The sequence below is a fragment of the Mercenaria mercenaria genome, chromosome 4, assembly GCF_021730395.1.
Source record: "Mercenaria mercenaria strain notata chromosome 4, MADL_Memer_1, whole genome shotgun sequence".
NCBI classification, from domain to species: domain Eukaryota; kingdom Metazoa; phylum Mollusca; class Bivalvia; order Venerida; family Veneridae; genus Mercenaria; species Mercenaria mercenaria.
Genome location: NC_069364.1, coordinates 63,525,488 through 63,548,461, shown reverse-complemented (window position 1 = coordinate 63,548,461; position 22,974 = coordinate 63,525,488). Strand labels below are relative to the sequence as shown.

General features: G+C 36.2%; 1 protein-coding gene across 2 annotated transcripts in view; it reads left to right on the top strand.

The window, feature by feature from the left end:
• The window catches only part of LOC123551942 (serine-rich adhesin for platelets-like), a 101,039-nt gene that overhangs the window by 15,171 nt on the left and 62,894 nt on the right, over window positions 1–22,974 (top strand). For both annotated transcript variants that reach the window (XM_053541503.1, XM_045341257.2), the window contains exon 2: window positions 962–10,139. In XM_053541503.1, coding sequence (XP_053397478.1) covers window positions 974–10,139 — 9,166 coding nt within the window. In that variant the 5' untranslated portion in view covers window positions 962–973. The remainder of the gene's footprint in view (window positions 1–961; window positions 10,140–22,974) is intronic.

The window sequence follows — 22,974 nt, the reverse complement described above, 5'->3', positions numbered from 1 at the left end:
TCAAGGTCAAAGTCACACTTAGAGGTCAAAGGTTTACAGGCTCTGTTTCATGTACGGTCCATAACTGGGCAACCCATAAAGGGATTTTGAAGTAAATTGGCATAAATGTTTACCATAATGAGACAGCTTGTCATGCGCAAGATCCAGACCCCAGTTTCAAGGTCAAGGTCACACTTAGAAGCAAAAGGTGTATCTTGTCTTGTCTATAACTCTTCCATTTATTAAGTGATTTGAAAATAATTTGACACAAATGTATATAGTATTGGAAAGGTGTGTCACGCTTATGACCTGGGTCTCTGGGTTCAAGGTCACAAAATAATGTGTGATTTTTTTTGTGGAGACAACTGTAGCATTCTTTGGCATGCCTCGGGGGCATTTGTCACCAATAGTGACAGCTCTTGTTTATACAGCTCTTGTTATGATGATGTTATGAACTCTGAACTCTTGTGTTGACAAAGGCATTTCTATGCAGAAATAGGTTCCAGAATTAGTTGTTAATGTTAAAGATTAATATTTTTGTTCAGTCTCTGTGTTTGTATCTTTCTGTCTGTCTGCCCATCCGTCCATCCATCTCCATCCCCATCCCATTTGTGCCACTCCCACTCTCTCTCCTCTTTCATCTTCATTTTGGCTTAGAAATTTTGGTATCTTGTTATTCATTTAAATAAAAGACATTTACAAAAAATAAGGTAGACTAGCCACTAGACTGATAATAACTATATTTCTATATTTTTTCCTTTTTTGACAAATTCAATTTCATAGAGACAAAAGCCAGTCTATTTTAGAGATTTTCACACAGGACTGATGTTGAAATTATCATGATATTGGACATAGGATATAGACTGGCTCAGTTCATTACATTCAATCATAAAAATGTAAAAAGATATGTCATAGTCTAGGAGCTAGTCTAAAAATAAGGTAACATGGTTTTCTCATCTAACTTATTTTCCTATATTTTCAGGAATGTTAAGAAATGGCGTACCGTTACAATGGTCCTAGACAACAGAGATACACGGAGAACCAACAAATGTTTGATTATGATGAGCAGATGTATAGTGATGAGAGGCAGAGGTCTATACATGAGAGGCAGAGGTATATTGATGGGAGGCAGAGGTATGTTGATGAGAGACCAAGGCATATTGATGACAATCTGATGTACAGTGATGATAGGCGGAGGTATATTGATGACGTGCAGATTTTAAATGATGAGAGACATGCATATGATGATGGTCATTACCTAGCAAAATATCATGAAAGAGACACTGAACATAGAAATAGAACATCTAGATTGAGGGGGAGACATGATTTATACAGTAATCAGCACAACTGTATAGATGAGAGAAATAGACAAACACAAAGTTATTCAGAACATGTTCCAAACCATAGGTTGGATAGTGAAATAGGTGAGAGACTTGCAACTCTTACAGATAAATACAGGGACAGGGTCAGTCAAACAGACCAGGTTCATCAAAAATCACATCAAAGAGTTCCAGATTCAGATTTGTATGAAAGTCACTGTACCTCCAGATCATACTGCCATGGTAGAGACAACACACATGGTCAAGTACCAGAAGTTGAACATGGTCGGGGAAATGGACGTGGTCTAAGAAGAGGGGATACTCATAAAGGTGTTCACCATAGCAAAAGACCGACTGAGAATAGACCATACTATAGATCATCTACCAGTTCTCGTGGTTCGTCTCATTATGAAGAGTTTGATCAAAGTTCCATACATTCCAAACACAGAATAACAAATGACATAGGTGATCAGTCTGAATCTTTTACAAGGAAAGGTTATTCTAGAGAGACAAGACATGACAAAGCGTATAGGCCAGCTACTGGTGGAAAGAGTGAAGCCTTGATAGAAGACACTCCAGCTTTAAGTGATAGAATAATTAGGATGAAATCACCAGATAGTGCAAAAAAATATGAACCTCTTATCAAGGAAGAGTTTTTGAGTGATTTCAGTGACTACTCAGGGGAAATGCAGCATGAACTCCTTGTACCAGATAACAGAATTGGCCAGTTACCTTTACCAAACCAAAGTCAAAGTAAAATTTCTTCAAGACCTAGAAGAAACCTTCTTCCAACACAAGATACTGAAGCTAAGAATGATATTGTTAAGTCTGGTGGCCTTCTTCAGACACCAAGTGATATTGAAGCTGATACTACTGTATGTCCATCAACCGATGTGATTCCCATTTCAGTAGGGACTCTGAAAGATAGAGTTTATACATCTGGGCTCCTTCAAACACCAGCGGTGGCTACTGATATGAATGTAGCCCATGCTTCAGCAGGTTTGCTACCAACTCCAACAAAACGTCCAAATAGAAATCCTGATCACCAATCTACAGGCCTCTTTCCTACAGCAACATGCAGTCCATTGGATAATCCTAGTAGTGAAACTCTTAGGGCTGTAGAATCAATAGTATATCCTTCCAAAGGCCTATTACCAACCCCACCAGGCAGCCCAATAGTCTCCATCAGCAGTCATCCTTTAATGGTAAATGATGAGACTAACTTTACTTTACATGATGCTCCAGAAAAACAAGACACCCATAATCACAATGAAAAGTTTGTTTCTTTGGGTACGCATGTAACTGAAACTGAGGCCATGCCAAAAATGGAAAGTAAACAAGCTGCATTACTTGCAGACAAACAGTCCCCTGGTAACAAAGAGAAACAGATGTTGGAAAACATTCAAATACAGATAGAGCAAACTATGCAGTCTTTACAACAAAAGATACAAACAAGTCGAACTACTCCAAGCAGTAAGAAAGAAAATGAAATGGGAGACAAATCAGATAAGCCAAAAGAATTACAGAAGAATACTGTTGTAAGTGAGGACACAGATTTTGTGGAAGTTACTGATAATGTTGAAAAAACGAGTGACACTCCAATAAACATACCAAGTGAAAATGACAATCAGTGCAGTGAAAAGCAGACTGAAATCACTGACAATAGTCAAAATCTGCCTGAAATTAAGACAGAATCTAAAGATCAAAGGAATACAAATAATTCCGGTAATTGTGAAGCACAGTTCAATGCAAATGTAGAACAGTTTGATAATATTAAACAACAAACAAAGGAAACTAGTCATGAACATTCAAGGAAATCAAAAGGCAGTTCTGGGGGCCAAAGAGAATATAAAACTTATAGAGAGTGGAGACTTGCCAAGGAAAGAATGAATAAATTTTTCAACAGTCAGAGTTCTGAAAGTGAAGACAATATAAAGAAAAGAGAAGACAGCAATAGAAGTTCTATATCAAAAAGTAGGTATCAAAGAAATAGTTTGAATAGTCCAAATAGTAATCTGCTTAAGAAAGGTAGTGAGGCAAATGTTGATAAAAATGAACAAATAGATGATGCTGACAAGCCAGATCGTCCAAACAGTTTCAAAGCAGAAGAAAGACTTTATACAAAGAGAGTGATAGATAATAGTTATTCACCACAAGACGTTGGTCCTGACATTAGGCATAGTGATATAAGAGATAGTAATATATTTGACGCAATTAAAGGACATAAAAAGACAGAGAAAATGGAAACAGAAAGCATAAGTGACAGGTTTGGTAACAAGAAAGAGGAACAGAGAAGAGAAAGAAGGGATAGTAATATATCAAATGATAGTTTTTCTGAGAAGTTGAGTAAAAAGAAACTGGAGGGGGACAAAACAGAAAAATTGAATGAAAGTGACAAACATGAATACAAGAAAAAAGACTGCACCAAAGTAGAGGAGAGAACTGATTCAAAGAGAGTGCTCGATAGAAAATATTCACCACCTGAAGTTGGTCCTGATGATATACTTAGTGATAAGAAAGAAAGTGATATATCTGACAAAAATATAGAACATAAAAAGAAAGAGAAAACTGAATCAGAGAGAATGAATGAAAAATTTGTTAACAAGAAGGAGGAAACCATAAGAGAAAGAAGGGATAGTAATTTATCAGATGAAATTTTGATAGAAAAGAAAAAAGAAAGGGACAAAACTGAAAAAATAAATGAAAATGATGAACACAAATACAAGAAAAATGAACTTAGAATTAAACATCATAGCTCAGAAAGCTCGTCAAGTCATCATTCAAGAGAGAGGTCAACTCACAGACATGATAGATCATGGTCCAGAGATCACAAATCAGAGAGATCACACAAACATAAAAGCTCCCGAAATGAAAAAAATTATAAAGACCATAGTTATAGAAAACCTGATGAACACCATCATCGTATACCTGGATCTGATGTGAAAGATGGAAATTTGAAAAATGTGTATGTTAAACTATTTGATATAAACAAAAACAAGGCTACAGAAACAAATAACGCTCAGAAAGATGCAAGCAATGCTAGGGAAAATATCTTCGAGAAAATGAGTGAGAACATTTCTTCATTGAAAAAAGTTGACACACCTTCAACAGCGAATAAAAGTAAAGAGAACATATCATCAAATTCTACAAAAACAGCTAACACATTTACTCCCGCTGTACCCATATCAGAAGATAGTTCCTCTGATGTAGATCCCTTTGTGAAAATGAGTTTGTTTTTGAATAAAAACAAGAAGAAACCTGTCTTAATAAAGACAGACAAAGTGTTCAATTCCTCTATTTCAAAAAGACCAAAGTCTCTAAATGATTTTCTAGTTACGGATGATCAAGTGTCTTTCACAGAAAATAGTGATACAGTAGAATCTAGTGAAGAGGAAACACTGCAATTTTCATCGTCCAAAACTCAAAGAAAGAAAAAAGAGTTTGTTAAATACTTGAAAAGAGTGAATCAGACTTTATACTGGAAAAATGTTAAATTGATGCTTCCCAGAATTAATCTGAAAAGGTTAGATAATAATGATATCAAAAGATTGAAGTCTAAACTGAAAAAAGTTGATAAGCCCAGTGATATGACAGAAAAATTGAGCAAGCCATACAAAAGTGCTGTTGGAAGTGCAGATAGACAAGAACAAAATAATAAGACAGTTAAAGAAGATAGGAACAGATCAGAACATTTGAAAGTTGGAGCTAATGAATGTGCAGAAAATGCAAAGATAAAACCAGATAATAAAGAAAGTGAAACATGTGACGCATTTTTAAAGAGTGATAAGACAGGCAGTTACACCAAAGCAGCTAATGATAGAGACACTGGAAGTTTGTCAAAAATTAGAAGGGAAGAAAGTAAAAGTTTGGAAAACTCACTGTGCAATGATGAAATGTCCGACCCGAGAAAAGAGAGTTCAACAAGTGGTGAAAGTAAACAAAACAATGAAGGTCATGCTAGTAAAACATACCGAAGAATTATTTGTTGTATGAGCTCATCAGCAGAACAAAGTGAATCCTCTGACATAGAAAGGGTTGTTAGTGTATCCCAGCGCAATAAACAAGGACCTGTGATAGAAGACAGTGATGAATCAGAAGAACTAGAAGGCTCTCTCGGATCAGAAGACTCTACATGTTTAGATATGTCTGATGTGTCTGAAGCGGAGGAAATAGAGCAGTCAAATAAAGCAGAAGTAGCTCACAAAGAGCAAGGTGTTGATGAACTTAATTGTAATGTCCAATCTCATTGTGAGTCTCATGTAGTTAAAGAAAGTATGTCATCTGAAATTGGAGAAAAATCGAATAGCTCTGTGCAGCTTCCAGTGTTTGAAAATGATCAGAATTGTGAAGAATCAATCATTTACAATAATAGTGGGCTGGGATCAAGCAGAAAGGAAAGAAGAGCACAAGAACCAAAAGCATTTCCTTTAAAAACCGATACTCATGCAAAAAGGAACATTTTTTCCGATGTGACAAGTGACTACTCAACACAAAGTGAAAACGATGCAGGAACATCGTACAATTCCAAACAATCACAGTCTGGGGCAGGTAGAAATATTCTAGAAACTAGCACTAGTATGATTTCTAAAGTAAGAGCAAATCTTGGAAATAAACTGAAAAATTTGAAAGTGAACAACTTGCAGGCATCTGGGAGTGGAGACTCAAGCAGTCAAGATTTTTTGTGTTTGCCAGAAAGACAAGCACTCCTTCAGAGATCAAGTTTTAATGTAACAACACAGTCAGAAAATGAAAATGCTGATGAAGTTGATGGGATAGATAACAGTAGTACAGGTCCAGATCAGTCTGTACAAGAAAATAATGTAGAGCTTATTGATATAGGCAGTAAAAAAGTTAAGGATGGTGATAACAAATTGACTTGTTCAGAAAGTGCTCGAAAAAATATAGGAAGAAGAAAGTACAGTGACAGTTCAACAGATTCCAGTGACAATGAAAACTTTTGTGAAAACAGGTCTGCTACAAAATACAGGAAAAGGCAATTTGATAAATCATCTGAGGAAAAGTCTGTTAGTCCGCAGAACTCAAAAGATGATGGTAAAAGCATGCACAAAAACTCTAGTCCAAGAGATACTGTGTTTGGTAAACATTTACCATCAAGAGCTAAACGTTTGTTCAAGTCTTCATCACAGATCAAAAGAACCTCCTCAATTATGCAGATGGACGGTAATGCAGATCTGATTGCTGGTCCTCCAGATGAATCATCTGGTGAAGAAGGTGATGTGGAAGACAACTTATCCTACATAAATATAGAAGACTCTGAAGAAGAAAACAGTGCATCACAGGACCTCTTTGCAGATTTACCTGACAGACTCAAACAGATGTCTCAGAAATTTAAGCAAATTGTCGCTTCTGCTCCTAGTGATTTTATCAAAACTGAAAAGGAAGAGGAAGCTAATGACAACAAACCTGTAATTGACAGTCATATTATAGATGCAACTGCAACTACTAGCAAAAGTAATTGTTTAGAAGAGAATAGAGCAGGAAATATTGATGTCTCAGATAATGAAGTGCCTGGAGTTAAAGAAGAGCCAGATTGGCTGAAATGTTACACACAGGAACCAGATACAATATTTCTTAGTGATGATGATGATGACATGATTATGACTGTGTCACAGCCAGTAATTTTGGTGTCAGATGAAGACACACAAGATCCTGAAGCAGACCAGAAACCAGTTCTTGATCTTGTCAAGCAAGAGAAATTGGAACCTGATGAAAAGTATGGAACACAAGAATCAACTTATGAATTGACTTTTGAAAATTATTCCAGTGCAGAAGATTGGTCTGATAAAGGTAGTGACTTTGAACCTGAAAATATGTTCAGCAGTTTGCAGAAAAAGAAAACTCTTAAAACAGATGCGGTAGAATCTGGCCAGAATTTGAGTGAAAGTAGTTTAATGTCCGATGATGATCTATTCAAGTCTCAAAGTTTGCTAGAACCAGACAATACTTCAAATGAAAATAATGGCTTTGAATCAAGCGATGGAGCAGTAATGTCTGTTAATGAAGATGAACTTCTTCGAAGTCCAAATAGTGATGAGGCAATAATGTCTATAAACGAGGATGAACTTTTAGGAATCAGAAGTATCACAGCGGTTGAACAGAGGTCAGGACATATAAAATCTGAGAAGAAAGCTAATGTTACTGAAGATTTTAGCTCAGATGATGATGAGATTTTGTCAACAAGTGTTTTCGGTATTGAGAATAAAAATAAAAGGGCAATTATGACCACAAAAGCACAAACTGCCAAGGTAAAAACAGAAACAGATGTGATAGACAGTAGTCAGAGCTTTGAACCAGTTCAGCAACAAAGAGAAAATGACGGTGTAAAAGACAGAAGTTCAGATAGAAATCTTCCTAGTTCTAGTTCAAAATATCAAGAAATGGCTCCATATATGCAAGATACACAAGTGGATCCTAGTGTAAGTGATGAAAATACAAGTAATAGTGTTTCTGTATTTGATTTCCACTCTGAACATTTTTCAGATATTTCAGATAGTGACAGTAAGCCAGGCAGAGAAACAGAAATTGTGAAGAATTTACCAAAACCAGCAAGTAATAGAAATTTTGATTATGAGACTTTGTCAGATGATAGCGACATAATGATTATTGATAATCCTAAAAGTGAGTATGAAGTTCAGACTCAAGTCACAGAGTTTCTACATAAAAAAGAAAATAACTTTAGAGATGATAAAAAGCAAATTGATTCTGTTTATGAAGAGCAGACCCAAGTCAATGATGGCATTTCTGAACCTGATAATAAGATTCAGGATCAGTATTTTGGTTCAGCTCAGACTGAATCTCTGGCACATACTGATGCAAAAACTGTCAAAAGAAAGACAGATAAAGGTGTAATGCAAGATTTCTATCTGGCAAAATCACAGGCAGATAAATTTGGACCAAGTTCAGGTAACATTCAAACTCAAGCTGAAAAAATTGAATCTAGACAATACACATTGCAGACACAAGCACAAACAACAGGATCTGATATATACAGTGAACTTACTCAAATAGACCAGCCAGGTCCGAGTAAATTGTCGAAGGGTCATGATGTAACTGAAGATGAAGCTGAAGACATAATTTATGACTCATTTTCTGATGAAGATCCACAGTTGATGTCCTACTTCCAGCAGAAAACACGAGATAACCCAATAAAGAAAATGAGATTATCTCAAAACCTAGGTATTAAATTTGAAACATTTAGTGACAGTGGAGAAGAAGAGAGCACTACCAATATATATGAAACCTTAACTCAGGTGGACCAACCTGCACAAAAACAGAATAAACAAACAAACAAAAGTGATTCACATAAGAAAGCTGTCAAAGGGAAGGGCAAGAAAACAATTCAAAAGGATGATAATATTGCATATCATACTCTTACTCAAGCCATTTCTTCCTCTGATAGTCTAGATGCTGAGGACTACAGAACATTGACACAAGTAGCAAGAAAACAACCAGTAACCAGTGTGCCAGATCTTGCAGTTGATGATGATGCTTACTTTGCAGCTACTCAAGCTGACATTGAGAACACCAGTGAAAAACAAAATGAACATGTGGTTGGAAATGAAGATATTTACAATATGGCTACACAGATGGATGCAAATAATCTGATAGAAGGTGATGAAAACAAACAGGAGAATGTTAGAATTATATCTGAATGTGATCAGAAAGTTTTTAAAAATGAGCAGCAGCAAGAATCTTCAGCAGGTGATGATGTTTATCTAGCAGCTACACAAGTTCATGTTGAGGATATAAGTGAACCAGATGAAGATGAAACCGCGAAAGATGTCTGTGAAATGTCAAAGAGAAATGAACAAATAAAAAAGCAGACTGGAAAAGGTTCAGATAATAACTTTGCAGCTGAAGACTTTACTGAGGATAAAGAGTTTTACAACATGAACACCCAAAAAGATGTATATAAAATGTCCAGGCAGGATGATGAAAGAGAAAAACATGCTGCCAAGGATTTAAATAATGATCTGGATGATAGAAGTGATAATGATGCTTACTTTGCAAATACACAAGTTGACTTTCAGGATATAAGCGAACCTGAAAAAGAACAAGTGGCAGAAGATGAGGATATATATAATGTAGCCAGTGATAGAAGAGGTGATGAAATAGTTGATGAATATAATATAGCAACCGAGAAAATGTATGAAATGCCTGATGATGATGAGGCGTATTACATGGAGACACAAGTTGATGAACTTCCTGATATAATTCAGTTAGATGATGAAGATTTGTCTGTAGGAAATAGACAAGATTATGTAGATACAAATGCTAATCTGAGTAAATCAGTTGCTCTAACAACTGAGAAGAAGAAAGATAAAATAGTCAACAAGTCTGTACCTCTAGCCAAAGGTATATTAAAAAGGCCTAATGCAGAGAGTACTACAGGTAGAAATGTTACATTTGGTGTTCAGTTTGAACATCCTGTTCCTAAAAAACCTAGATTAAGTTTATCAAAGAGGAGAACACTTTCAATTGAACCGCAGAAGCTGAAAACAACTGCAGAGAAAAGAGCTTCTGGTGTGTCAATATCTTTTGAACCACAACAGTTCTTTAAGGTGCAAAATACAACTGTAAATGAGGACATTGAAATTTATGAGGCAGATAGAAGTGACATGTGGTTGTCGAAAAAAGTTTCATCAAACAAAGTTTTCAAGAAAGGAACAAAGATGGATAAGGCTACGAAAAGAAAGAGAAAAGACTCAGGAGAGGACCTTCAAGCTAAAATGATAGCTGCCAGGTCACAGTTGAAGGAACGAGCAATGTACAATGCAACACATCCGGAGTTTAAAAAACGAATGAAGACTGGTCCAACAGGTACTGTAAAAGTTATGCCCCTTCTCTGCTATTAAGTTGATAGTACATTTATAATTAAATATGAAAATCAGAAAGAAATGTACTCATTTGGCATCATGAATAATTTCAGATTATAATATTGTTCTGGTATAAGCTCAGCAGTGCTGTCTGGAAGTACTTTTTTAAATATAAAGAAACATGGTTTTGATAATGTTAAAGTTGACCTTGATGCAGATATTATGAAAACAATTTTAAGGGGACGCATACTTTGAAATTAGAAAAAAGTGGGTGGGGTATGATAAAATTTACCTGCAAAAAAGTACAAGGTTTTGGTACATGAAATGGATACTGTTTCAACTGTTATAAGTACATAAAGGATTGCTCACTAAAATAAAAATGAGAAAACTGAAACAAGAAAGTTATTGTTGAATTACATAAGACTTATTGTGTACATTCAAAGTCAACAATTAAGACTTTTTGGTGCGAAAATAATAGTGCTTCACCTTGTCCAAACATTTATCAATGTCCTACAGATTCTAATTTAAAGAAAGAATGTGAAATATGGTCACTGTCTTGCTTTTCATTTCGCATATGTAAGCTAAAACACATTATTTAGTTTGTTTACAAAGTAGTGCATAAGAAAAGATACGGTGGTCATGGAATGCCACATTCCAAAACTAAAAGAGACATTAAACATTTATCGTTACAGAAGTCTAGTGGCTTACAATAAGGGCCTAGAAATGTTGCCATTATTAATTTTTAATTTGGTATTCATGAACTACAATGCACTTAAATATCAAAACACATTCAACAAACTTTTGAAAATGTATTGTCTTAAAAATCCCTAAAATAAGGTATGAAATTTGGTTGAGATGTCCAATCAATGTGTATATGTGCAAAAGTAACATTCTGATCTTGTTCACAAAAGTTACTAATACACAGCAGGCATGTCAATGATCAAAACTCGACGAATATACAGTTATCCTCACTTTAATGTCATTTATAATTTGTCCTTGAATTCTCCACCATACTTTTCATAACTCTGTTTGCACGAGTTGCACGAGAATGCTGTCATTCACGTAAAAAATGGGGTCAAATAAGTTGTAAATGCAATATCATCTAAACGTAATTAATGGATTATGCAGTTCAAGATAAACTTTATCTCATAACGTAACAAACATGTATAATGTTGTAATAACAACTTTACTTACACTGATTTAAGTAGCAGTCGGTTTATAAGTGACTTTATTGATTCATTTTGTGTTTTGTTATTGTTGTCAAAAAGTATAACGGAAGTGCCTCACAACTGAAGCGGAAACCAGTTTGATGCGCAAAGTAGTCCAATGTAAGTAATATTTTTTGACAAATGTCCACAGAAATTAATAATTTTCTAATATTAAAGACGAATATCTGAATAGGATTCATTATTTGATAAGAAATTATAATCATCGACATGTTTTTTTTTAAAAATCGTACACGTGCTGACACCTGAGTTGTCTCCCGTTGTTTATTAGAGTTACCTTTCGTCCGGCGCAGTAATACATTTGCAGTGAATCGCGGGAAAGTTAAAAACCATGTAAATAAACTAAAATTAACCACCTTTTCAAGATAAATTTCAAGTGATCGCCATTATGCATTTAACCCGCCTGACCTGTGTAGCATCTGAGATATCTGTTCTAAGGTATTCATTGTGTAGAATGTCATGTTATGCCCTTGCAATGCTAATCCCACTCTAATTTTTTTGTTTACATTTTTATCAATGAGAAATATGGCGTCCATCCCGAGCTGAAATGACGTGGCGTTAAATTTTTACATGTTTAAGCAAACCTGGTGTGTTAGAAAGAAAATCTCATCCCTTCAACATTATTTGGAACACTGTTATTGTAAAAAACCTGTTTTTTCCTTATACAAAAGCTTAATATGTTGTGTTGAATGTACTTTCACAAAGACCTCTGTTTTCCTATTACATTCATAGTACCACATCCTTATCCACAAAATACTGAATATTACAGGTGTCCATCAGTATTGTATCAGTTTAGGAATATGTTTTTTATTTTCCCACCATCGATTTCTTGAATATGCACCCATTTCGCATTTCTGTATGAACTGTGAATGTAGCAATATGCGTCCCCTTAAACACTTAGTTAACAAAACAGGTTCCATCTAAACACTTTTAAGATTGCTGCATCGTGTTCAAGAAATTTATAATTACAAACTGTTTGTCAGCTACATCAGTACACACATGATTTATTTTCAATTTGTGATATACAGTTGAGTCAACTTAATACGAACTCGCTTGATAAGAATTTCCGGCTATAATGAACAAAATCCAGATTACCCGGCCGAGTCCTAAATCTATTTCTTTGTAAAATTATTTTGGTAATAGCGAACTCGTTTCATATGAATTTTTATACGCCCTTTTGAAAAACGGGACGTATTATGGGAATGGCCCTGGCGGGTGGGCGGGCGGGCGGGCGGCGGCGTCCACAGACCTTGTCCGGAGCATATCTTCTACATGCATGAAGGGATTTTGATGAAACTTGGCACAGTTGTTCACCATCATGAGACGGAGTGTCATGCGCAAGAACCAGGTCCCTAGGTCTAAGGTCAAGGTCACACTTAGAGGTCAAAGGTCAAATTCAAGAATGACTTTGTCCGGAGCATATCTTCTTCATGCATAGAGGGATTTTGATGAAAGTTGGCACAATTGTTCATCATCATGAGAAGGAGTGTCATGCGCAAGAACCAGGTCCCTAGGTCTAAGGTCAAGGTCACACTTAGAGGTCAAAGGATACAAGAATGAAAACTTTGTCCGGAGCATTTCTTCTTCATGCATAGAGGGATTTTGATATAACTTGGCACAAATGTTCACCACCATGAGGCGGAGTGTCATGCGCAAGAACCAGGTCTCTAGGTCTAAGGTCAAGGTCACACTTAGAGGTCAAAGGATACAAGAATGAAAACCTTGTCCGGAGCATGTCTTCTTCATGCATGGAGGGATTTTGATATAACTTGGCACAAATGTTCACCACCATGAGGCGGAGTGTCATGCGCAAGAACCAGGTCTCTAGGTCTAAGGTCAAGGTCACACTTAGAGGTCAAAGGATACAAGAATGAAAACCTTGTCCGGAGCATGTCTTCTTCATGCATAGAGGGATTTTGATATAACTTGGCACAAATGTTCACCACCATGAGACATAGTGTCATGCGCAAGAACCAGGTCCCTAGGTCTAAGGTCAAGGTCACACTTAGAGGCCAAAGGTCAGATACAAGAATGACTTTGTCCGAAGCATTTCTTCTTCATGCATGGAGGGATTTTGATGTAACTTGACACAATTATACACCATCATGAGACGAAGTGTCATGCGCAGTTCCCTTCTTTCGAATTACTTCCCTTTGTTGTTACTATAAATAGCTTATATTGTAACTTTTTCATTACTAGTCATAGGGAAAAATGGAGACCACTTTTCTGTAGTACAATATGCATGCTACATCCAATTTTGAGGTGTATTTTGACCAGTCTCTACCTGGTAAAGATTTTTGTGAGGACTTACAATTTTTTTTTTGATTTTTTTTTTTTTTTTTTTTTTTTTTAAGATTAACTTCCCTTAGTTGTTACTATAAATAACTTATATTGTAACTTTTTTATAATTGACCGTAGGGAAAAACCAAGACCACTTTTCTGTGGTACAACATAGATGTTACTTTCCAATTTTAGGTGTATTTTAAGGTGTCTCTACCTGGTAAGGAGTTTTTTTGTGGACTTAGAAAAACAAAACACTTAGTTATTACTAAACAACCACAAAGTTAAAATTACAATTGCAAATACAGGTGCTAGAGTAAAGAAATTTGCTGTGACGGGCGTATATTGTGACATTCTTGCACTCTTGTTGGGAGATGTAAACACATTTTGGAAGTCCCAATGAGCTAAAATGTTTTAAGTTTCCATTTTTTTAGCTTTTTATCTGGAATTTTTTTGTAAAAATAAATATGAAGATGTAACACTTGAGCGGTTGTCGCGTCAGCGTCCAGTATGGTCTTTAGCATTGCGTAATCAGTTTATTGTTTACACTTCTCCTAAAATATAACTATTGACTTTAGACTATCTTGGATTTAGTTCAACATACAAACATGCTTTTGACCCTGTGTATAGCGCAAACAATTTGCTTTTGCAAATTTTGGCCCATCTTATGTATTAGAAACAATCAAATCTTGGACAAGTCTTTATTGGGGTTTGGTCAAATTTTCGCCTAAATTAAGGAAAAGCTTGTTAAACTGGTAATACTTGTTCCCAATCTTCATGAACGCAGATGTACCCTCAAAATAATCTTGCGGTTTCAGATTATTGGGCCCTGGACTTAAAATAGTACAGTAATTCTTGGTAAAGTTTTAATGTAGGGTAAATTTTTCTCTTAAACTTCAAATGCAATCTGATTGAAAGTATTGCAAACACTGTCACCAGTCAATAAGGAACCAGTGTACAGGCAAGCAACATAACTCCATCCATGATTTTTGCAATAATTATTGCCCTTTTGGACTTAGAAAAATCATTTTCTTGGTTGAATATTATGTTTAAGTCAACTTTTCTCATAAACTATCAAAGCTATTGCTTTAAAACTTGCAACAGTTTTTCACCATCATAAGTGGACACTGTACATCAAGAAACATAACTCTATCCTGCTTTTTGCAAGAATGATGGCCCTTTTTAGACTTAGAAAATCATGGGTAGGACAATATTTCTATAATACAAAAAAAAATCAGATGAGCGTCAGCACCCGCAAGGCGGTGCTCTTGTTTTTATACGAACTAATTTTCGAAGTCTGCGGCAATTTTTTATCACCTGTATTCGATAGATAAATAAAAAGAGATTAACACTATGTATGCAGTTATTTTATTCATTACAATTGAGTCCAAGTAATAGTCTTTAGCAATTCAGCGATAATCACTTTCATTTGTACACTTCTCCATGAAAATATAATTTCGTTGTACGTTTTAGGACTATCTAGTGTGCTTTTAGTATCAAAAATACAACCAAAATAGCTTTTGTGATCGCCCTGTGTCCGTCGTCGTCAACAATTTGACTGTGAGGTCACAATTTTGGCCCAATCTTAATGAAACTTGGTTAGAATGTTACCCCCAATAAAATCTTGGACGAATTCAATATTGGGTCATCTGGGGTCAGAATCTAGGTCGCCAAGTTAAATTAAAGGAAAAGCTTGTTAACACTAGAGGTCACAATTTTGTCCCAATCTTCATGAAACTTGGTCAGAATGTTACCCTCAATAAAATCTTGGACGAGTTCGATATTGGGTCATCCGGGATCAAAAACTAGGTCACCAGGTCAAATCAAAGGAAAAGCTTGTTAACACTGTAGAGGTCACAATTTTGGCCCAATCTTCATGAAACTTGGTCAGAATGTTACCCCCAATAAAATCTTGGAGGAGTTCGATATTGGGTCATCTGGGGTCAAAAACTAGGTCACCAGGTCAAATCAAAGGAAAAGGTTGTTAACAGTGTAGAGGCCAAATTTAAGACTGTATCTTCATGAAATTTGGTCAGAATGTTAATCTTGATGATCTCAAGGTCCAGTTTGAATCTGGTCATGTAGGGTCACCAGGTCAAATCAAAGGAAAAGCTAGTTAACACTCTAGAGGCCACATTTTTGACCATATCATAATGAAACTTGGTCAGAATCTTGATGATATATAGGTCAAGTTCAAATCTAGGTCAGATGGGGTCAAAAACCAGGTCACTAAGTCAAATCAAAGGAAAAGCTTGTTAACTCTGTAGAGGCCACATTTATGACTATATCTTCATGAAACTTAGTCAGAATATTAATCTTGATGATCTTTAGGTAAAAAACTAGGTCACCGGGTCAAATCAAAGGAAAAGCTAGTTAACACTCTAGAGGTCACAATTTTGGTCCAATCTAAATGAAACTTGGTCAGAATGTTAACCTCAATAAAATCTTGGACGAGTTTGATATTGGGTCATCTGGGATCACATCAAAGGAAAAGCTTGTTAACACTGTAGAGGCCATATTTATGATTATATCTACATGAAACTTGGTCAGAATTTTAATCTTCATGATCTCAAGGTCCTATTTGAGTCTGGGTCATGTAGGATCAAAAACTAGGTCACTAGGTCAAATCAAAGAAAAAGCTAGTTAACACTGTAGAGGCCACATTTATGACCATATCTTAATGCAATTTGGTCAGAATGTTAATCTTTATGATTCCTAGGTCAGGTGAGCAATACAGGGCCTTCATGGCCCTCTTGTTTCAAGTAAATGTTTGAATACCATGTGTAAAGTACCTGTTGCAAAAATGCATTGACATATACACATTATTTTATTCCTGTGTATCTATATGTGCTAGATCTATATGTGCTATAAACACTTGATGATTCAACTCATTTGTACATTAAAATTTATTTTTCATTCGTTTTTACATGTTTAAGTATGAATTTTGTTGAGTTATTTCATCGTAAACTGAACACACTCACTTAATCAGTTAAAACTACTAATGAGCATCTACTCACTACTGTATTTTTATTTATCGGAAACTATTCACTGGCGATACAGGTGATACTGCCCAACTTGCTCGAGCAAATTACCCAGGAGTCATACATTCATTAATACGTATTTGATTTGATACGAGCATATTTCCCAGGTTCCAAAGAGTTTGTATAAAGCGAGTTTGACTTAATTTAGTTGCTGTACCTGTGATACAGGTTTTTAGGTCACCTGTCACAAAGTGACAAGGTGAGCTTTTATGATCGCGCGTCGTCTGTGCGTGCGTCCGTAAACTTTTGCTTGTGACCACTCTAGAGGTCACATTTTTTGTGGGATCTTTATGAAAGTTGGTCAGAATGTTCATCTTGATGATATCTAGGTCAAGTTCGAAACTGGGTCACGTGCCATCAAAAACTAGGTCAGTAGGTCTGAAAATAGAAAAACCTTGTGACCTCTCTAGAGGCCATATATTTCACAAGAGCTTCATGAAAATTGGTCAGAATGTTCAACTTGATGATATCTAGGTCAAGTTTGAAACTGGGTCACGTGCCTTCAAAAACTAGGTCAGTAGGTCTAAAAATAGAAAAACCTTGTGACCTCTCTAGAGGCCATATATTTCACAAAATCTTCATGAAAATTGGTCAGAACGTTCACCTTGATGATATCTAGGTCAGATTCGAAACTGGGTCACGTGCCTTCAAAAACTAGGTCAGTAGGTCAAATAATAGGAAAACCTTGTGACCTCTCTAAAGGCCATATTTTTCATGGGATCTGTATGAAAGTTGGTCTGAATGTTCATCTTGATGATATCTAGGTCAAGTTCGAAACTGGGTCACGTGCGATCAAAAACTAGGTCAGTAGGTCTAAAAATAGAAAAACCTTGTGACCTCTCTAGATGCCATATATTGCATGAGATCTTCATGAAAATTGGTCAGAATGTTCACCTTGATGATATCTAGGTCAAGTTTGAAAGTGGGTCACGTGCCTTAAAAAACTAGGTCAGTAGGTCAAATAATAGAAAAACCTTGTGACCTCTCTAGAGGCCATATTTTTCATGGGATCTGTATGAAAGTTGGTCTGAATGTTCATCTTGATGATATCTAGGTCATGTTCGAAAGTGGGTCACGTGCCTTAAAAAACTAGGTCAGTAGGTCAAATAATAGAAAAACCTTGTGACCTCTCTTAAGGCCATATTTTTCAAGGGATCTGTATGAAAGTTGGTCTGAATGTTTATCTTGATGATATCTAGGTCAAGTTTGAAACAGGGTCATGTGCGGTCAAAAACTAGGTCAGTAGGTCTAAAAATAGAAAAACCTTGTGACCTCTCTACAGGCCATACTTGTGAATGGATCTCTATAAAAATTGGTCAGAATGTTCATCTTGATGATATCTAGGTCAAGTTCGAAAGTGGGTCACGTGCCATCAAAAATTAGGACAGTAGGTCAAATAATGAAAAAACGTTGTGACTTCTCTAGAGGCCATATTTTTCATGGGATCTGTATGAAAGTTGGTCTGAATGTTTATCTGGATGATATATAGGTCAAGTTTGAAACTGGGTCAACTGCGATCAAAAACTAGGTCAGTAGGTCTTGAAATAGAAAAACCTTGTGACCTCTCTAGAGGCCATACCCTTGAATGGATCATCATTAAAATTGGTCAGAATGTTCACCTTGATGATATCTAGGTCAAGTTGGAAACTGGGTCACGTGCCTTAAAAAACTAGGTCAGTAGGTCAAATAATAAAAAAACCTTGTGACCTCTCCAGAGGCCATACTTTTCATGGGATCTGTATGAAAGTTGGTCTGAGTGTTCACCTTGATGATATCTAGGTCAAGTTTGAAACTTGGTCAACTGCGGTCAAAAACTAGGTCAGTAGGTCTAAAATTAAAAAAATCTTTTGACCTCTCTAGAGGCCATATTTTTCAATGGATCTTCATGAAAATTGATCTGAATGTTCACCTTGATGATATCTAAGTCAGTTTCGAAACTGGGTCACGTGTGGTCAAAAACTAGGCCAGTAGGTAAAAAAATAGAAAAACCTTGTGACCTCTCTAGAGGCCATATTTTTCATGAGATCTTCATGAAAATTAGTGAGAATGTTCACCTTGATGATATCTAGGTAAAGTTCAAAACAGGGTCACGTACCTTCGAAAACTAGGTCAATATGACAAATAATAGAAAAACCTTGTGACCTCTCTAGAGACCATATTTTTCAATGGATCTTCATGAAAATTGTTCAGAATTTTTATCTTGATAATATCTAGGTCAAGTTCAAAACTGGGTCACATGAGCTCAAAAACTAGGTCACTATGTCAAATAATAGAAAAAACGACGTCATACTCAAAACTGGGTCATGTGGGAAGAGGTGAGCGATTCAGGACCATCATGGTCCTCTTGTTTACTAGATAGATCAGACCCCAATTTCACAAAAAAACTTAAGTAATTACTTATGTTTTGAAATTGTGCTATTGCTTTAGTTACTGTTATTCAATGTTGATTTTTTTCTTTAACAGTGTATTTTTAGGTAAATTAAACCATGGTTAGTAACTTAGTAGTAGATCTATTTGTCTTCAGTACTTTCTTCAGTTGCACAAATATGTCAGATATTTCTATTTAAGCATGATATAACGAAGTTGAGTATTGCATATTTAAGTATATTTCTTATTTCTATTCTTCGTTTTCTGTAAAATTCAGAATTGTTGTGTTTTGATCTATAAAATAGTCATATACGGTTCGGATATAGATGAAAAAGTCAGCATTGAGGATGCATAATGGGTTAAAACATGCATTTGAAATAAGTCTTAGCTAAGCAATTACTTTTTGTTTTTTTCGTGAAATTGGGGCCAAGTGGCTTTCAAAACTGAAATAAATGAATTTGATTGGCATTGAATTTATTGGTTTGGTTCAAAACTGCTCTTCTGTTGGTATATAAATTTGTGGATTTCATCTTTTACATATGGAATAAATGGGAATTTTACTTGTTTGAATGATTTTACAATATGTATACTGTAAGAGAACATATTTTCGCTGGGTCACTATTTCACGATTTTGAAATATTGAGTATGTTCACGAGGTTTAACACTCGCAAATTTTTTAGAAAGTTAATCTGCTTGTTTCAGCTTTTTAATAAGTTTTGTTTACTTAAAAGCATTATCTTTGGACTGTCGACCAAAAAGATTGGTCACTATTCATTGTATTGATTTTTAGCTCGACTATTCATAGAATAGTAGAGCTATTGGACTCGCCCATGCGTCGGCGTCCTCGTCCACGTCGGCGTCCGCGTCCCGATTTGGTTAAGTTTTTGTATGTAAGCTGGTATCTCAGCAACCACTTGTGGGAATGGATTGAAACTTCACACACTTATTCACTGTGATAAACTGACCTATATTGCACAGGTTCCATAACTCTATTTTGCTTTTTTACAAAATTATGCCCCTTTTTCGACTTAGAAATTTTTGGTTAAGGTTTTGTATGTAAGCTGGTATCTCAGTAACCACTTGTGGGAATGGATTGAAACTTCACACACTTATTTATTGTGATAAACTGACTTACATTGCACAGGTTCCATAACTCTATTTTGCTTTTTTACAAAATTATGCCCCTTTTTCGACTTAGAATTTTTTGGTTAAGGTTTTGTATGTTAGCTGGTATTTCAGTACTCACTAATTGGAATGAATTGAAACTTCACACACTTATTCACTGTCATGATCTGACATGCACAAAGCAGGTCCCATAACTTTATTTTGCTTTTTTTCAAAATTATGCCCATTTTTCAACATAGAAATTTTTAGTTAAGTTTTTGTATGTAAGCTGGTATCTCAGTATCCACTAATGGGAAAGGATTGAAATTTCACACACCTGTTCACTTTTATGATATGACATGCAATGCAAAGGGTCAATAATTCAACTTCGCATTTTACAAAATTATGCCCCTTTTTCAACTTAGGAGTTTTTGGTTAAATTCCTATGTAAGCTGGTATCTCAGTACCCACTAATGGGAATGGATTGAAACTTCACACACTTGTTCACTGTCATGAGCTGATAAGCACTATGTAGGTTCCATAATCCTATTTTGCTTTTTTACTAAATTATGTCCCTTTTTCGACTTCCGTATTCATTCAATCGACAAGGCTGTTGAATAGTCGAGCGTTGCTGTCCTCCGACAGCTCTTGTTAGGTCACCAGAGCACTTCCTGCTCAAGGTGAGCTATTGTGACCGGTCATTGTCCGGCGTCTGTCGTGCATTGTCCGGCGTGCGTCGTCCGTCATTATTTGCCTTGTGAACACTCTAAAGGCTACATTTGTGATCCAATCTTTATGATCTTGGTCAGAATGTTAGTCTTGATGATCTCTAGGTCAAGTTCGAACTGGGTCATGTGGGGTCAAAAACTAGGTCAGTAGGTCAGATCAAAGGAAAAGCTTGTGAACACTCTAGAGACCACAATTTTGACCCAATCTTTATGAAACTTGGTCAGATTGTTAGTCTTGATGATCTCTAGGTCAAGTTCGAAACTGGGTCATGTGGGGTCACTAAAAACAAGGTCAGTAGGTCAGATCAAAGAAAAAGCTTGTGAACACTCTAGAGACCACATTTTTGACCCAATCTTTATGAAACATGGCCAGAATGTTATGTCTTGACGATCTCTAGGTCAAGTTCGAAACTGGGTCATGTGGGGTCAAAAACTAGGTCAGTAGGTCAGATCAAAGGAAAAGGTTGTGAACACTCTAGAGACCACATTTGTGGCCCAATCTTTATGAAACTTTACCAGAATGTTAGTATTGATGATCTCTAGGTCAAGTTTGAATCTTGGTCATGTAGGGTCAAAAACTAGGTCAGTAGGTCAGATCAATGGAAAAGCTTGTGAACACTATAGAGACCACATTTGTGACCCAATCTTTATGGAACTTGGTCAGAATGTTAGTCTTGATGATCTCTAGGTCAAGTTCGAAACTGGGTCATGTGGGGTCACTAAAAACAAGGTCAGTAGGTCAGATCAAAGAAAAAGCTTGTGAACACGCTAGAGACCACATTTTTGACCCAATCTTTATGAAACATGGCCAGAATGTTATGTCTTGACGATCTCTAGGTCAAGTTCGAAACTGGGTCATGTGGGGTCAAAAACTAGGTCAGTAGGTCAGATCAAAGGAAAAGGTTGTGAACACTTTCAGAGAACACATTTGTTGGCCCAAATCTTTATGGAACTGGTCAGAAGTGTTACGTCTTGCATTGAATCTTACTGGTCAAGTTTCGAATCTAGGGTCTATGGGGGGTCAAAAACTAGGTCAGTAGGTCAGATCAAAGGAAAAAGCTTGTGAACACTCTAGAGACCACAATTTTGACCCAATCTTTATGAAACTTGGTCAGATTGTTAGTCTTGATGATCTCTAGGTCAAGTTCGAAACTGGGTCATGTGGGGTCACTAAAAACAAGGTCAGTAGGTCAGATCAAAGAAAAAGCTTGTGAACACTCTATAGAGACCACATTTTTGACCCAATCTTTATGAAACATGGCCAGAATGTTATGTCTTGACGATCTCTAGGTCAAGTTCGAAACTGGGTCATGTGGGGTCAAAAACTAGGTCAGTAGGTCAGATCAAAGGAAAAGGTTGTGAACACTCTTGAGACCACATTTGTGGCCTAATCTTTATGAAACTTTACCAGAATGTTAGTATTGATGATCTCTAGGTCAAGAGTGAATCTTGGTCATTTAGGGTCAAAAACTAGGTCAGTAGGTCAGATCAATGGAAAAGCTTGTGAACACTATAGAGACCACATTTGTGACCCAATCTTTATGGAACTTGGTCAGAATGTTAGTCTTGATGATCTCTAGGTCAAGTTCGAAACAGGGTCATATTGGATTAAAAACTAGGTCACCTAGTCAAATCAAAGGAAAAGCTTGTGAACTCTCTAGAGGCCACATTTGTGACCCAATATTTATGAAACTTAGTCAGAAGGTTTGGTTTGATAATTTCTAGGTCAAGTTCGAATCTGGGTCATGTGGCGTCAAAAACTAGGTCACCTGGTCAAATCAAAGGAAGCTTGTGAACACTTTAGAGGCCACATTTGTGACTCAATCTTTATGAAACTTTGTCAGAATGTTTGTCTTAATCATTTCTAGATCAAGTTTGAATCTGGGTCATTTGGGGTCAAAAACTAGGTCACTAGGCCAGATCAAAGGAAAATCTTTTCAACACTCTAGAGACCACAATTTAAGTTTGAAACTCACAAGAGTTAGTCAGAATGTTTGTTTTGATAATCTATTGGTCAAGTTCGAATCTGGGTCAGTGAGGGGTCAAAAACAAGGTTACCGGTCAAATCAAAGGAAAAGCTTGTGAACACTCTA